This window comes from Anser cygnoides, chromosome 18 (assembly GCF_040182565.1).
Source record: "Anser cygnoides isolate HZ-2024a breed goose chromosome 18, Taihu_goose_T2T_genome, whole genome shotgun sequence".
Taxonomy (NCBI): Eukaryota; Metazoa; Chordata; class Aves; order Anseriformes; family Anatidae; genus Anser; species Anser cygnoides.
This window is the reverse complement of record NC_089890.1, coordinates 9,475,966-9,493,228: the sequence shown is the minus strand read 5'-3', so window position 1 is coordinate 9,493,228 and position 17,263 is coordinate 9,475,966. Positions and strand designations below refer to the sequence as shown.

Here is a 17,263-nt window from a genome sequence, read left to right as displayed (position 1 = left end):
AGATGCTTACCTGTCACCTGCCATCCTGCGCCGGCTCAAAGTCTCCTTTAATTGCAGCACCGGCCCTTCCAAACGACTTCCCCATCTCTCTTCCCATCACACCCACCTGCAGGGGTGCGAGGAGGAGGGAAGAGCAACCTCTGGTAGGTTTTATTTTACAAATGAACATCAGAGATCCGCAGAGATTATCTGGCGTTTTGTGCCAACATCCAGGCACTCTGATAGTCTGAGGCCATCCACGTCCGATTCATTAATGGCCAGAAAAACATTGCCTGAACACCAGCTGGTAGTCGATTTGCTTCAGGTGCGCTGAGCCACTACACAGGGCTCCCACAGAGAAAGGGCCCCCTTTCCCCTCAACCTGCAGCTGTAAAAAGTACGTAAAAAAATGTGAAAAACTCGGCAGGTCATGGCCAGTGTTGCTGACTCCGAGATCCCGCAGCCGACGTTCCCCTACAGCGGCTGTTGTCATGGCAAGCGGAGCGGGAAGGAACAGCACAAGAGGAGGTTAGTCCTTGACGTGCTCCATCCTTGGACTAATGGCAGCTCCCCAGCACAACAATCCCAACAGCAATTATAGAGGCGCTTTTAAAAACGGGAAAAGCAAAACAGATTAAAAAGCCATTTGAAACCTTGAAGTTGAATGCAGAGCGGAAAGGGAGCGCAGAGCAGCCAGGGCTGCACAAGCTCGGTGAACAATGCGAGAAGCAAAGACCCCGACTGCCACACCGGGGTGAGACAAACCTTGGGAGGCTGCAGGGACAGCACATGACAGCATGACAGCCAGTGCTGTTTCATGCCTAGTGGTTACAACACTAAAAACCTTCCACGGAGGGGCTAAGGAGCAGACCTGCGTTCTCTGCCGAGGTACCAAAGAGGGGCAATAGACAAATGACAACTTTTGAGCGCAGAATTCAATTACGCTCCAGCCGTGTGAATCACCATTCCACTAGCTGGATTATTTTCTTTCCTCGCTGGAGCCAGCCCAAGGATTTGGAGAGTATCTGCAACCTGGGAATGGAAAAAAAAGTTTTTACTGTGTCAAGAACAGTAAGCAGTTGTTACAGAGCCAAAGCTTTATTGTCTCCCGTAGTAAAACACTACATAAAAGTTGTAAGGGACAGAGAATGAGAACAACAAAATAATAAAAGCAACACAAACGATCAGAGTAGACTGAGCACACAGAGCCCTTCTTGCCCACCCTGAGCCAAGTAAAAAGGCCGTCAACTGGTGCAGGTTTAGGATTATATTCCAACCAAAGCTACAAAACACAACCAAGAGAGATGCAACAAAGGGAAAGGAGATCTTTAACAGAAAATACGTGCACAGAGCTGAGTACGTTTATCTATCACATTTGAATGTGACTAGATCACATTCTCCTGGGCTAGAGACTTCCCTTGACCCACAGGGAGTTTTTCCATAGACAGCAGAATGGTTCTGTTCAAACTCAGGTGGAATTACTCCATGGAAGTAAAATATAGAGATAAGAAAGCATCATTTCTAGTCTTGCTGGTACAAAATAGCAGTCCCAAATTAATCTGTTTTGTAAAACCTGGTCTCAGTAAAAAAAAAATCAAAACCATGCCTTAAAGCAGCACAGTAAGCCAGCAGAGATGAACAGGTTCTTGTGTAGAGCTGGCAACCCACAGCTTGGTAAACAGACCTAAGAAGTGAGGATGAGGGTGAAAATATGACTAACCTGCCTGCACTGTCCAGGAATGAATCAGAAGAAACACAAGGAGAGCTAGAAATGACGCGTTCAATTTTAAAAACTCTCTCCGACTCAGTGTAGAGTTTTTGATGAGAAAGTAACAGGTTTTAAGAAAATAGAGTCATTTTTTTAAGTGTCTTTTTCCTTCTCCTTCTTTTAAAGAATTAACTTAGGCTGGCAGACCAGACTGTCTCAGGCACAGCGGCAATGACAGAGCAAGAGCGCCTCAGTAGGACTGTCAAAAGCTCTAAGGCAGCACAGGATTTTTCTGGTGGCAGCACACTTCTGAAATTGAAGACCCTGCAACTCTCAGAAGAAACAGCATGACTTCAGCTCTGAAATCATACCAGCATTTCAGGAAAAGCTGACTTTCGGGTTTAATTTTTCAGAAACTGCTAACAATTTTGACATCACCCCTTTCAGCAATGTGGCTGATCAGAGCCTCGATGGCCAGGTTTAAACAACGCAGACCACAACACCAGAAGCACCCCTCCGTGGAGAACAAGCTCATCCCTTGCTCTCTTCACCACCGACGGTGTGAAACCCACGTTCAGAGGCTTCTCCTTAGGCCGCCTCGAGGAGCCCACGTCATCCAAAGGCTTTGTTTTCACTTGTCAAAGGGCAGAAGCAGATCACGGAGCTGGAAGGATTTTCTCAGCGACCTGCCATGGTGCGTTAGCTGGAAAAGCAGTACAGGAGCAGGGCTCTGTTGGACCATGTTCATTTAGAAAGAAAGTCAAGGATTGATTTCCAATCTCCTGTTAGAGCATTCCAGCGCCCAATCTCATTTATCTTCTTACTGCAGCCATTTGTAAGAGCATATACTACATGCACACAAAGCACCCAGCAGCAAAGGAGAGCTGAACAAGAGAGTAATAACCAAGGGAACAGGCTGACATTAACAGGCATGAATTGCTTTTAAATCCACGACTCCGGAGGGAACTTTTTGGAATCCTTCATTTCTTCAGCAAAACACAGGTCAGATCCAAAGCATTTAATAAAAATCCACAGACTCCCACTTGCCTAGCGTGCGTTTTCGTTCAAGCCTCTAAAGATCTAATTGCTCTGGAAATGTCAGCTAATCTGATTGTTCTCATCTGCCAGGGCTTGGAGGGAAATTGCCCATCCTGGAGAAGAAGCAGGACATGGGCACAGAGCTTTCCACAGCCTGACTCATCATGACACCATCACGGCCCGCCAGATGCTCAAGACTTCCAGGAAAATGGCAAAATGCAGGCCCCTGCTCATGCAACAGATTATAAGGTGTGCATGTGGGAGGAGAATCTGCGGAGCTTAACGAGATAAAGTAATTGGAAAGCTTTTAGCTGACTTGGGTAATCGAAGGCAGCCAGCTGGCCGTGGGCTGGTAAGCGTTCTCCCAGCCAGAGCCGCAGCGCACACACTGCCCATGACCCCGCCACCAAAGCACCACCCTTGTCACAGGACACACAGGCCAGCACGCAGCCAGGAGGACTGAAGAAGTCATTGCAAACTTCTCCAGGTGTTTCTTTACTCTCTGAAGTGCCTCCCTGAGCAGACGGCCCTGTCTGGGAGGGATACCCCAGGGGAAGGGAGCTCAGCTTCAGCAGCTCATTTGGGATGCCTCCACCAGACCCATACCACCTCAAACCAGAACAAGGACAAGACATACAAGGGGTGACAACCCAGGCACATGGAGTCTAGTGCAAATCAGAGCCCGCTCTCACCCTCGGGGCTCACAGAGAGAAAATCACCCTTGGGTGAGAAGCACTACAGGGGCTGTGGTCTCCTCACACCCTATTTCAGGAGCACGGGGGTGAATTCCCCTTTCCCCTGAAGAAATCAAAGCCAGGACTGTGAGGCCAGAAGCAGAACCGAGGGCTGGGTTTGGCAGGCCAGCAGAGGCAGCACAACACATTTCTTCAGCCCCAGTGAGCACTTTGCCCCTTCCAGCAGACACACAGCTGGGCCCCACGGCACAGCACCCTTCTCCCAGCATACGTCAGGGGTAGGAGGGGAACCAAACGAAACCAAACCAGAAATCAGGTCGGCAAGGCAGGGAGGACAGGCCAGCACTTCCCCAGGTGCTGCTAATGTCTGTACAAGAGCCAGCGTCAAAGAAGTCCCTGCTGGTGGCAGTTGTTGTCTGGAGTGAGGTCTAGAGGAGTGGGCAAGTGTTGGATCCAGGCAAGCAGCTCCGTCTTCACCTCCGTCAGCAGCGGGTTCTGGTGTGAACGTACCGTTTGCCTTCAAAATAAAGACAGACAAAAGTTTTGTGTGAAAAGAAGCAAAGGGGAGAGACTTGACAAAGTTATTTTAAATTGCTTTTACCTCCTCGGTGCCATTTTAAGAGCTTCCTAAAAATAATAATGAAGAGAATGTCTGTGCATCATTACTCCACGCTCTGTCAGCAGTCAGGGCCCATTAAACTTTATTAAAGAAAGAAAAGACAGGCAAATTGGGAAAGGAGGAGAAAGAAAGAGCTGTGCTGATGGAGCTGGTCCCCTCAGACTGCCAAGTCAGACAGAAAGCCAGGCCTCCGTCCTCAGAGGTTTCAAAGCCAGGTGACAGCACCCACACGCCACAGAGCAGGTCCTCCCCTCATCTTCCTGCCCGCTGCGTGCCCAAGGAGGCAGCTTTTTGACCAAGAGGAAGCCCTTGTGCTCCCAAAGGCTCACGGCGACCACAGGAACCCGAGTGATCGCTTCAGCAGAACTCGCTGCCTGCCACACACGCTGGGGCTGGTGAGGTGGAGGCCTCGGTATTCGTCCCTCTTCTGCTTCTCTGAACCGAAGGGGACACAAATTACATCGGCTCCTGACACTCTGCAGTCACCGCGTTCATGCAAAACGCTCAAGGCACGGGGAGTCCTGCAGATTCCTCCTACCAGCTCCCGGCAAACATCCCAGTTCAAAGATAACCTCCTGAGCCATAAAACCCCTCAATCTGTTTACACAAAGACACCAAAATCCAGATTTCTAACTTCTGTATTAGACTCCCATGCTCCTTCTTTTATGTTTTGTTTTGAAAGATTACATCAACTATTGCCCTCGGTGCTTTGTGCAAAATGCTCAATAGAAAGCTGGAAGCGTGAGGAGTAAACGTATTGCAAAGGGCAGAGAATAAGTCTAAGGACATGGGGACAGGAGGCCAGGCAGGATGTTTGATCAAAGACCAAAGTACAGACCTCTGCAGAGTGAAAGAAGGCACAAAAATAGGATTTTCATCCTCAGCAGCAGACTTGTTTCCAGATATATTGAGTGAAAGAGGCAAGAGAATGAGTCTTTGTTATTCCTCTATTTTCAAGGAAGAAGCCTTCAATTTAAAACTCCATGAAGAATTACAGAAATAGTGAAAGTAATTTATTTTTTAGGTACTCAAGCCTTTATTCACTTAACTTCAAGGCAGACTCAAAGAGATGAAAATGTTTTGGTTCTACCACTTGAAGATGAAAATATTTTAATTCCTTAAAACATGGAAGGGGGCATACGCTTCTTCTAGGATTCATATTTACAAATATGTTGTACCTAAAATGCAAACCTTAATCATTCCTAACACCGTCACTACTGGAATACATGTTTTATTTATAAATACAGCAGGATCATTTGGTGCTCTGCAGTACCGACACGAGAAGGCAGAGACAGCTCTGAGCCTCTCAGCCATGAAGGCACAACTCAGCTCCTCCACTGGTGGAAGAGGGACGACTCATCCTCATCCTCCGCAGAAATCTCAACCCTGCGGCAATGACAGCGAGCTCTGAGCACATGGGGGCAAACAAGACAGGCCAGCAGTGGTGGGAGGCAGAGGCTGTGGGTTTGTCCCCGACATCTGACTCCAAAGCCCCCCCTTCTCCTGTCCTGTGCCCTCGCTGCAGGCTGAGGCTGAAGGCAGAGGACGAAGAGCTGGGGTTGTGAGCGTGGCTGCCAACCCATTCTGTCCCGCTGCAAAGCCCGCACTGGAAGACGATGCTGCCTGGCTGGAGCTCTTGTTCACGAGGGAACGAGCTGTCTGAAAACATTTAAGCAACCTTCTTGCCAAACTTGCAAAACAAAAGTCACCTCCCCAAAGACTGCCACGAAGAAAGTCATTAAAGAAATTACTCTCTCATTCAGAGCCTAATTGCTGTTAGGACAATTTTTTTTTCCGACATGGAACGGAGTAGTCAGACCCACTGAAGCAAAATGTTACCTCTTCAGCATCCCTGAGGGAGCAAAGCAGACATCTGAGAAACAGAAGGGAACGAAAAAAAGAAGTTAATGCTTCAACTTCAAAGATGCCCTGAGAATTTCCTGCCATGAAAATAATGCAGGATGGCTCTGCCTGTCTCCTGTATTAACAGCTTGCATATTTATGAGCAAAAGCTGATGCCTACCCCAACCAAAGAGGCACTGAGCCACGGAGAGAGCGACACCACCTCGCTTCTAAATCTAGCAAACTCCTGAAAGACAGAGCATAAATCTCCCCACATTAAGAGAGCTGGAAGCAGTGTTTCCTGCCCATCTCTCTCAGCTCCAGACCCTCTCCCTCAGCTCTGCTCGGCTGCTCCCAGCACGACAGCCACCAAGACAGCAGCCAGAGCGATGTACCTGAAGCAGCAGCTCTGCCACCCTGGGAGAAGGGCCCAGGTTGGACCTTCGGGGTCCCTCTGGCCACCCCAACACCTGTGGCTGCAGCCACGACGTTTCTTACACCCCTGGGTGCTGCCGTCGCCGTCTCAGCTCCCAGGCTCAGAGACATCGCTGTTTAACGTGGCTCTGTTTAACTGCCAGCTGCTGCACCACTCTTTAAGTATTAATGATTTAGACAACACAGTGGCACACAGGCAGAGACGGGGAGACTGTGATTTGCGCTCAGATGTATGCTCCTCATTAATTAGCTTGTCTTGTGGCTGTTTTGCCAATATCCCCTTTTACGTCCAAACTACAACTTTCTGCACCCCCCCAGCCCATGCCAAGCCCCTCTCACCTTTCCTCCTTGCAAACTGTTCAGGTAGCCTGACCACACCTTGGCTGTTCCTCGGACAAGGTCCTCAGGAAACACTCGGTAAGGGGGACCCACCACAGCAGAATTGCAGCTGAGCTGAGGGGAGATCCCCTGTGCTCTTAATCACCCCCCTGCAGGAGCCAAGCCCAAACTCTAAGATGTGATTTCCACAAATAGCTCTCCGTGGGCTAATGAAAACCACCATAAAGCATTGCTGATTTGTTTAATTCTGCTTAATATTCCCGCTCTTTAATAAAAATGTTGTAATTAAGAACAGCGAGGATTTCGCTCGTCTCTGATTGAGGCACCTCTTAGCACATCAGCTGTGCAGCCAGAGCAAAAGATTCACCTCCCTAGGTGGGGGAAAAGGAAGATTGGGCTTTTCCCATGTGCGATTTTCATTCTCTTTAGGATAAAACGTTCTCCACCCAAAACAGTGCATGGCCTTCCTATGTGCACTACATCCACCCCATGGCACCCAGCGGAAAGAGGCAAGAGCCAGGGAAAGAGGGAGAATTAGCAGCCTCCTTAGCAGCCATCGCCTCGGAGCGGACACACAATGGTTAAGGTTGGAAGCGACCTCTGGAGGCCTTCATCTGGTTCACCTCCAGGAACTGGAGCTTCAGAATGAGAAGGAAGTTCAGACCCTCAGAAAACGATGCTTTTGAAACTGTTTGAAAGCAGCTGGTAAAAAAAAAAATAATAAAAATAAAAAATTGGCATCTTCTCAGCTCCCTGCTCTCTTCTCCAACTTTGGCTCACGGGCTGAGGTTGCCTAAATCCCAATGCAGCACTGACAATGAGTCATTTCGTGACAAACCCCAGGCTTCATTATCTGCCTCACCAAACCCCAGCCGGAGCTGGAGCTGTGTGCTGGAAACCTGCAAGCCTCTTCTTAATAGCTCCTTGTTTTCCCTTGGCCGTGCGACCATGCCATCGTCTCAGCCTTCGGGCTTAAGGAGCTCAGGACTGCGAGCAGCTGCCTTTGCAGTACCACTCCCCGTGGCCCTGGATTTAAGGATGCTAAATTGTTCTACACAGTTTAACTTGAGAGCTGAATTAGAGCAGAGGTGAGAAAAAGACAGAAAAAGAAAGCCGGTGGTAGAACAACACCTGAGGTGCTAATATAAAGCAAAAAATTGCTCCCTGTATGGTGTTAGAAAGTTTCAGAGCCTTTTAGAAAAGCTGTAGCGAAATCTCCCTTCTATGTCCTCATCCTGCCACTAAGGATCAGCTATTAAAAGGAGAGAGGATCTTTGCCCCTTGCTCTGCCCTTCCCTCCAGACACAGCAGAGCACGGGCACTGTCCCACAGCCAGGGAGATGCAGCGCTGCGTTCTGCTGGCCTCGGCACTCAGGGCCCATCACCTCCAGCACCCCTAAATGAGATGAACAGCAGGAGCAGCCTCTGAGTTTTGGCAGAAAGTGGCATCCAAAGGGACCCATGGTGGGGAAAAAAAAAATAATAAAAAAATGTACAGACAGTGAGAAGCTCGGACCTATCTAAGGAGGGGGAGAGGCACCCAGGCTCCCAGCTCACCACTGCTGGAAGCATTTGCACGCCCCAGACCTCTGGCATCCCAGGGCACATGAACCCCTCCACACAGCGGCACGCTTCCTAGGGCACTACGGAGCTGGGTTTGCTCTTCTCTTTATTTTTTGGACTTGCTAGGCTGCTGGCAAAGCACCGGGGCATTCACTGCTGCAGCCTCCTGGACGTCTGACCTGCACAAACCACCTCGCTGCGCCACGCCGATTACCGAATTCCTACAAAACTCCTGCACCACTGCAGCCCCTCTCCAGCTGGGCACGCTCCGTGCTGACACAGCAAACAATTACTGATATCCTCACCCTCTGACACGTAACCTCCATCAATTCCCAGCCCATTCCTGCCAACAGCAACCCCCAGCCCGGGCAGAAGGCAGCTCGCAGCCCCCCTGCCTGAACAGGGCAGCCCCTGCTGCGGGGAGCCTGGCAGATAAGCGTCCCCAGCCGTAATGAAGATCTTCACAGGTATCCTCCAGTCGGCCAACCTGGCTTAACATTTTTCTTAGCAGGATCCTCTCTGCATCTCGGGGACCGTTTTAACTGGGCTCATGAGATCAGTGCAGTTCTCGTTTTTTAAATGTGTCCCCGCGCTGCCTGTCATTTTCAGCTCTCTCCTGCCTAGCAAAGGGAGATCCACTGGAAAGCGCTGACCCCTTGTGCCAAGCTTTGCATAAGAGGTTTTTGCTGGAAAAAGGCATTTTCTGCCTCTCAGATGCTGTTTGCACTGTCATGGCCAGGTGGCAGCTGCTTCGAGTGGCTGGCAGGAAAGCTCCCAAGTACTAAGCCCTGTACGAACATGCCATGCAGGATGGCCATCGCCTGCTTCCAGCCAGACTTCATCATAGCCACGTAGCATCAGCACCGGGGTCACACAGACCCCTTCCATCCCACAGAACAACCTGCTGCTCCGCTCCAGCAGGCAGCAGAGCCAGCACACCACGGGAAACACCCATCCCTAATGCCACAGCGAGCAGAGGCTTAAAAATAAACCCCCCAGGCTGGGGCAGCACTATAATCCAGCCAGAGGACAGGCAGAGCAGAAGTACCACTCATCTGATTTGCTTTGCAAAAAAAAAAATAATAATAAAGAGAACTGCAAGTCCACAGAACTTGTGGAGGGATGGAAGAGCACAGAAACGATTTTACGCTGGCTATTTCCAGCAGGAAGCATGGGGAGGGGGACTGTGACTCCCTGTTGCACCGAAGGATAAACCTGCTCTCTCTAATCCAATTTACGCCTCAACACGCACAGCACAAAACCGACTCGGGAACAAAAGGAGCGGCAGTTCGCAGGGCAGCAGGAACGCTCTGGGGGGAGCAGTGCTAAACGATAACTTAAGGGGTTATTGAATAGATTAGCAGGAACCGAGGAGAGAACACATTTGCATCTCTCTCAGCTGCTCCAGATCAGACGTGATAGCAGCCTCTGCTCTCACAGTCCCTTAATTGTTCCAAGGTTGTTGAGGGGGAAAAGTATCTCTATTTTTTTTTTTTCACTGCAGAGTTCTGGGAAGAGCCATGCTTGGCTTTGAGAGCCACCTAACATTAGGAAAAAATTGTATTCAGTCTCACGAAGCTGCTGGGCTTCTGCTTTGCTCCACGAACAGCTCAGATCTGCGCTCCTGCCTCTGCAGGGCACGTGTGAGCTCCGGGCCCTCGTAAGGGGACAGACCCAGGCTGCTGCGGCTCCCGCAGGCGGCTGTGGGCAGCTCCCACCCCAGACGATTACTCATATTGCAGAATAGGTTCTGCACGAGGGAAGGAGTGAGCCGTAATGCTGTGACAGCATCTGCCACCAGCGAAACAGCAGGGAAAGGTGATGCTGGGCCACGGCATTGCCAGGTGCGCTCCTGAGAGCCTTCTGCTTAGAGGGAGGTCAGCTCCTGCCCAGAAGAGGGGCGTCAGCTTACCGCGGACTCTGCTGCCGACGTCGCTGTCGTGCCCCTCCGGCGGGTGGTCGCTCTGGCAGCTCTCGGTGGCGCTGAGGGCAGCCCCCTGCTCGCTGCCCAGGCCGCTGCAGCTCCCCGAGAGGGCAGGGGGGTGGGTGCTCGCCAGCACCCTGCCCGCGGGCCGGCTGGGCTCCCCACTGGGCGCTGCGGGGACACGACACAGAGAGGCTGCTGGGGGAGGGAGAAGTGGGTACAGATCCCAGACCAGGTTCTAAGAGAGCAGAAGTGTCCCTGCTCCCATCCAGGCACCTTTTGGGAGCAGGACCAAAGCCCAATTCCCATGCTCCGCTCCCAAAACGGCACCAGTGATTCTGGTCAAGCATGAGGAGCTGGCTGCAGATGTGCTGCCAGGCAGCCAGGAGCAGCTCTTGACCGCAAGGACAGCCCCTGACAGGCTGCAGGGGACAGTGACCCACCACCAGTTCGACCCATTGCTGCTATCTGAGTGATAACAGAGCAGACCCCAGCTGGAGCCACCGGGGTGCACCAGGACGGGGCAGCCAAGTTGGGGGCAAAACCCCCAAAACCAAGAGCCACATGTTCAAGCACTGCTCACTTCCCACCCTCCGGCCACAAGGAACAGCAGCTCCTTACCCAGTCCTGCTTGCTGCTTTCTGTCCTGCGAGCCTTTTGACCCCACAGGCGAGGGCTTCTCATCCAGGCTGGAGGAACTGAGCTCCGAGTCGCTCTCGCTGCCACTAGAAACCACTGCAGGAAAGATTGGGGGGGAGGAGAGGAGAGAGACAGTTATTCACAATGTTCATAACACTTGCAAAGAGGGTGCCAGATGGATCCAAATAAAACATGAACAAATGCTGACTCGATGATCATGTTCTCCCTCTCCAAAAAGAGCCCTACCTGCAGTTCCTCCACAGCTGTTCACGCTTCCTCTCAAACACGATGTGCTTTTACTTCTTCCAGGTGATTTGCAGTTGAGCTGCACACACCCCAGCAGCACCAACACCTGGAGCAGGTGCACGTACCACCAGCACGTCTCTCCCAGGCCCCGCTGGGACCACAGGGAGCACGCCGCTCCTGCTCTGTGCTTTGCTGCCTGAAGCTCCCTGCTGGGGAGCGCAGTGCCCTGCAGCACGGCCAGCTGGAAGCCGGGGCTCTGCTACTGCCGACCTGTGTGTGTGCACACCGGAGCCCCTTCCTCCTGCAGTTTGCTGCCTCCTGCACAAAGCAATATGCTAAAGGCTGGGCAGGGTGCAAGGCAGGGTCCTGGCTCCAGAGTAATAGGATCCTAATAGGATCCACGTTTGAGTAATTCGGGAAGGGGGACTGGCTGCAGGTCCAGCCCTGGTCTCCTCTTCCAAGTGCAGCAGGACCCCTGTGGAGGCTCCGGGATCTCTGAGGAACACACCAGATAAATACGACGTGCACCAAGCAAAAAAGCCCTGCAGTGACTACGCAAAGAGCCAACCTTATTAGCCCATCACCCATTCAGCAGATGCTCATCGCTATCAGCACGCTGCCTGGAGCTGTATTACTCCTGTGTCCCCAAGGCTTAATAGGCAAGGGTCTCTCCATTTCCTCAAGGAGACTGTTCTCCACTTTCAAGGCCTCTTTATTTATCGTTTTTTAATTATTTTCCCCTGAATCCTGGCACTAATCCTGCTGCTTTCCACTCCCACAGTTTCCACACAAGCTGAAAGAGCCTCGTTTTGTCAGACGCAATCCGAGGACGCTCCCCAGACCGGCAGGCTGTTTCCACTTTTCCGTGCGATTATGCAAGCACCTCTCCTGCTTACACCATTCGAAAAGGTACCTGGGCTGCCAACTGCAGCTGCCCGGCCTCACGGCGCTGCCAGGAGCGGGAGGGACGTGAGCGTGGTGGTATAAATAAGGTGACAGCACTGGGTAGCAAAGTCAGCTGTCAGTTCACCTCCCTTCACCAGCGCTAAAATTCACTACACGCAGTCAGCAGCGCTACAAACCCTTTAACACTGCCCAGGGCACGAGGGCTGGTAGTTTTCCCCCGGCACAGGCAAGCACAAGCTGTCCAACGTTTCTGCCAAGGACCTCCGCAGACGCTCTCGTATTCAGGCAGCAATCTGTACTACACAAAATATTTTATAAAAAAAATAAATTAATACTTAAAATAGCTCTTTTCTGGAGTTAACATCTCTGAGGATATTAAACCGGCTGCCAGCGTTATTGCAAAATGTTCCTGAAGATGCCCTGGCAGGCAGCTCCCCACGAGGCGCTGTCTTAAAGACAGCTTCAGTACTTCCCCAGAGCTTCCCGGGGTTATCGGTAAGCACCATTAATAACAACCCACATGTACCAGGCTCTTTGCTACAAAACCCGAATCTCGGCTGCCAGAACCTTTCTGGCTGCCCAGTTGCCCAATTCCCTTGGCAAATGCACTCCTGTCCCACTTGGTTATCATCTTTTTTTTGTCCTCCTGGATTCACAAAATCCATTGCTTTATAACGGCTCCTTCCTCCACAAATCCTCTAAAAATGCTGGAAGTCGGGATTTATTTGGAGAAGGCCCTGATGAATCAATGGAGGTGACTTTAGCTGCCTTCCCTTATGCCACTCAGCAGTTCAGAGAGGTCCAGCACAAGAGGAGACAGATATTAATGACACGGAGGCACTTGCACCACAGGAGCAGCCCTGTCTGCTCTCATTTCCTCCGCTGCCAGTAAGAGTGTGTTTTACCCACTGCACCAATGTTTCCCTTTAAGGTAATTTTTCTCCCAAAGCTCCCAGACCTTCTGCTGGCACTTTCCAGAGCCCAGAAGTTGTAAATCTGGTGTTCCAGCAGTTGCTGATATATCAATAAGAGTCGTTGGACGGCTGTACTTTCAGAGAACGTAACAGATTTATCCCTTTCCATCTCCAGCTGACTGAAAAAGCTCATAAAAAAAAAAAAAGCCAAGATCAAGCTTGCAGGAAAAGCAATATTCCCATGGCGCTGGGTCACTTCTCAGGGGCCCGAGTGCCTCCGAGCAGGAGGTGCTGGAGCCCGGCAGCACGGGGAGGGCAGAGGGGAGCCGGGCTGTGCTCAGCCCCACAGCTCAGGGTGAGGGGAGGAATTGCCTCAGGGAAGGGAACACTCAGCCAGGGCTCAGCTCTAATATTAAATGCATCCATCTGGCACAAGTGTGGCTGCGATGGGAAGAGGACGGGGCCCCGGGCACCCCCCCCAGAAACCCGACCCGCAGGAGGCTGGCAGCTCTGGGTCACAGCAGGCAGGAGGGTCACACACGAAGGGTTTTGTTCCAACCAAAGCCTCCTGCAGAGAGCAGGGATGTGTCCGAGCAGGAGGAGGGCACCAGGCACCTGCTCTCCCCTTCAGCAGCAGCACTTCAGCGCTGCCTAGGCTTGTAGAGAAGCTGGATGACGCCGTGGTGGCCTGCAAGGCTCGTGACCTGCCCCGGCACGCTGTCTCTGCTCCAGTGCTTGGGGATTCGGCCTCCAGCACCAGACAAACCCACTGCGTCCCCTGGCAGCCGCTGCTCCTGCACCTCCAACAGCACCGAGCCCAGCAGGCTGCACCGCCCGGCACAGTGCGACGGGAGAAACCGCCGGGGACTGCTCGGAGCAGCAGGCAGCCCTAGTGGCAAGCAGCACGAAGTTTCAGGATCGTACTTCTTTCTTCCACCCAGTTTCTTCCCGTTTTACTGCAGAACCCGGAGTTCGGAGGAAGCAGAGCCCCGCTGCTTGCTGCTCCCCACCCCCTGGGGGCCCCGTCCCGCCCGACCCGGTGCAGAAACCCACCCACGTGCCACCACATGGAGCAGAGCTGCTCCCCGGCACAAGAAATATTACTGCTGTTCTCCCCATGACAATACATTTCTGCCTTAACTAATAACAGGGTTCCCATGGCAACTGCTTGTTTATTACAGAAAAACTAAAGGTAGCGGCAAATCCCAGCGTTAGCGAGCGCGAGAGAAATAATGGGTGTGTAAAAATAAAACTTCTTCCCCGTGGGTTTGGCTTTCCTTCCACGAGGCACGTTCCTGCGGCCCCTCGGTCCCGCTGCAGCAGGCACAGCGGCAGCCCCACACAAAACCCTTCCCAAAAACGGACACGTGGGGGTTGTCCTGCCCCTGCTGAAAGGCAGGATGTGGAAGGGAAGCCTGCTGCTCATCTCTCCTGGGCTCTGCAGGGGACACCCCTACGCATGTGCTGGTCCCACCTGGCTCAAGGCCCTCAGCCGCTGAGCCGGCTGCCTGGCCCCTCAGGAGCAGAGCGGTGGGGTGAGACGTGGCCGGCCAAGACCACAGGAACCCCACCGAGAGCAGACGACCGGAGCCCAGCACGTTAAATACCATCGCTCGTTCCTGAGAACGCCCTGCCAAAGAAGCGGCAGGGAAGGGATGCACTGGGGCGAGGGCGTACGAGGTGTTAGCTGGCACGCGCCATCCACCACGCAGAGCTGAGCCGTGGCCCTGTCAGCCAAGGCCTTGCCAAGCTCTGGCCAGGCCCAGCCGTGATTATGCTAGCAATATCCCGGCTACATCACGTCCACGTTGGGAAGGCCTGCCATGCACGGCACAGGGGGGGTTCGGATGACAAACAGCAGAAGCCCCAGCGTTGGCAGGTATAAAAGAGTTAAAACAGAGGGGTGAGACATCCAAGCTCCCAGCTTCAGGGATGAATTACAGCCAGCAGTGCCCATTGAAAGCCGTCCAGAGGACAGGCAGCCTAGCAGAGAACGACAAGGGAAGAAAGCACCAGGAAATAAAACTATAAATTGATATTATCCCGCCCGTAAAACAGCAGCCAGCCAAAAATCAGAGTACAGGGAGAAAGGCAGCTCACCACCACATCATAGCCTACCGACAGTGGCTGCACTGTCCTCCACCTGCTCCCGCCGGGGCAGAAAGCACTCCCCCAAAACAAGGCTCAACGAAAACACGGGAAGAGTCTGGGCTCAACCTCTTTGACTCATAGTGTTTTCTGTATCGTGTGAATACCCCGTCAATCAGTTCATTTGCTAAGGCAGCACCTTCCAAGCGTCTCCTGGAGGGAAGCACAACCATCTATTCCTGATCTAATTTGTCTTTAATTACAAAAGTTACAGTCAGGCTGGGAGTGCTTTCCTGGGGCCTGAAGAGAAGACTTGTAAACCCGACCCTCCTGAGTCCTCTTTATTAAAAGGTTATTTCCGCCTGCAATACGGATAAGATTTAGCTTGAAGTGGAAGAGTGTATGCTGCTGGTACACTGGAGAGGTCTTCTCCAACTGAGGGGATCTAATAGCAAAAGACAGAACAGGAGAGAGGCCAGACAGATCTGCTAATCCACACCAGCAAGAAGTGAAGAGAAATCAAAGCGGACTGGCAGCTGTTTTAATTCTGCAGCATCCATTCACTGCTGTGCTAATGACCCCGAATGCTCAGATCCTCAAGGCCGTGCTGTTTCCCCCCAGCTCACTCCAGGCACGGCACTGGAGTGGGTGTATGAGCAGTGACAGGGAGGACAGATGGAAGACAGGGGAGAAAAAAGCCCTACAAGGCAGCCCTGTGAATGGGATCTGATACGGCAGCGATCCAAGAAGCCACATGTGATACATCGGTCTACTTCAATCAAGGTCTACCTCAAAGAACAAGGATGTGAGCACTGAAGCTGATAAATCTTCAGGCTTGTCAGTGCTCTGGCCCAGCTCTGAGCAGGGCTAAGTTAATGAACAGCTCCTCTGAGACTCATTTAAAGCACAACTCCACCCTGAGTTCTCCATGCTGCAAACCCCAGCACCCTCTCCAATGCCTGGGGAGGGAGCTTCACCCTTTTCCAACCTCACCTGGAGCACCCAAGAGGACACAGCCAGCATGGGCTTGCTCCTGCCTACCCACTGCAGAAGAGCACCTCGCTTATCTCCCAGAAACCCTCCCCTGTTAGCTGCATCCTGCTAGCAGCAGCAGAAGCCAGGCCCTTTCTCCCCACTTGCCTCCCGGGCAAGGAGCCCCCAACCAACCTTTGCCCCTGGCCCAGGTGAAGGAACGGCTGGTCCCGACGCCCTCGGCCTCCGACACGGCTGGCTCGCTCTGCCGAGGCTGCGAGTGCACCTCGGCGGGTTTGCTGCTGCTCTTCAAAGGCGTGATGTACTTGGGCAGCCCCTTGTAGAACCACGCGCCAGACCTCTTCCAAACCTGTGGGAGACACAACCAACACCGTAAGTGTGGGTAAACAACTACTGCACCAGCTGGAGGAGCACCAAGTCAAGGCAGACCTCTCTCCCTTCCTGGGCCGGGTCCCTCAGTCTCTCTCACTTATTTTTGTGAGGGTCAAAGACCCGCAGCAGCAGGCGTACACGAATGGTCACGCTTGGACACCCAAAACACTGCCCTGTGAGGTTCTGAGCAGCACAACCTTGGCATTCACTTTGTGGAGCCAAGCCAGATCTTCAAACGGGTATGCTTGAAACCCCCAGAACAAGAACAACACTTAAATAACCTGAACCTGCAGCAGGAAACGGACTGAGAGCACTAAACTGTAATATCTCCTGTAAGAACGCCCTCTACTCTTCAATTTAGTTTTAATGCAGCTTATGATGAAGGAGCTCTATTAAGTATATTTAATATAAAGCCTGCTGTGAGCCAGAGGAAGGGGAGAGGATGGCAGCTCAGACAAGGAGAAATGGTTTCTAAAAACCTCATTCTTTTATGCCTTCCAGCAGTCTAATAATGAGCTAATGAGACCGTCAGGGCAAAAATAAGTTAATATAATAAAAGTATTACTTTGCATTTCATGTAAGGGGATAGAAACCTTGCACTTCTGTTCAGAGTGAAGGAGATTGTAAGTGTCTGTACTCCAAGTTCCCAAAGCATTTTACATGTAGTATCACCATTGATGGCAGTGGGTGCAAATGCAGATTTCCCTAATTACAGCAATAAGCTTGCGACTTGCATTTTAACTACTGGGCTTAATCAGAGCAGAGGGCAGTGACAACACCTGGCACTCATGACAAGCTCTTATGCAGGCACAAAAAGCAGGACACCACCATTGCCATTTCACTGGTGGGAGGAGGTCACTCTGCAGGTTGCCTGGTTCCTAATCCACAGCCATGAACGCAGAGAGCTAAAATCTCTGTGTTCAGGGTCTTGAAACCCAAGTGAAGGCAATCTGGGTTCAGGGG

General features: G+C 51.9%; 1 protein-coding gene across 7 annotated transcripts in view; it reads right to left on the bottom strand.

Annotated features, from left to right (window-relative positions):
- The window catches only part of RPH3AL (rabphilin 3A like (without C2 domains)), a 65,482-nt gene that overhangs the window by 22,492 nt on the left and 25,727 nt on the right, over nt 1–17,263 (bottom strand). For all 7 annotated transcript variants that reach the window (XM_048074109.2, XM_066979829.1, XM_048074110.2 and 4 more), the window contains 4 exons: nt 16,103–16,277; nt 10,764–10,877; nt 10,131–10,313; nt 11–3,937 (listed from right to left, as the gene is read on the bottom strand). In XM_048074109.2, the coding sequence (XP_047930066.2) occupies nt 3,903–3,937; nt 10,131–10,313; nt 10,764–10,877; nt 16,103–16,277 (507 nt within the window). In that variant the 3' untranslated portion in view covers nt 11–3,902. The remainder of the gene's footprint in view (nt 1–10; nt 3,938–10,130; nt 10,314–10,763; nt 10,878–16,102; nt 16,278–17,263) is intronic.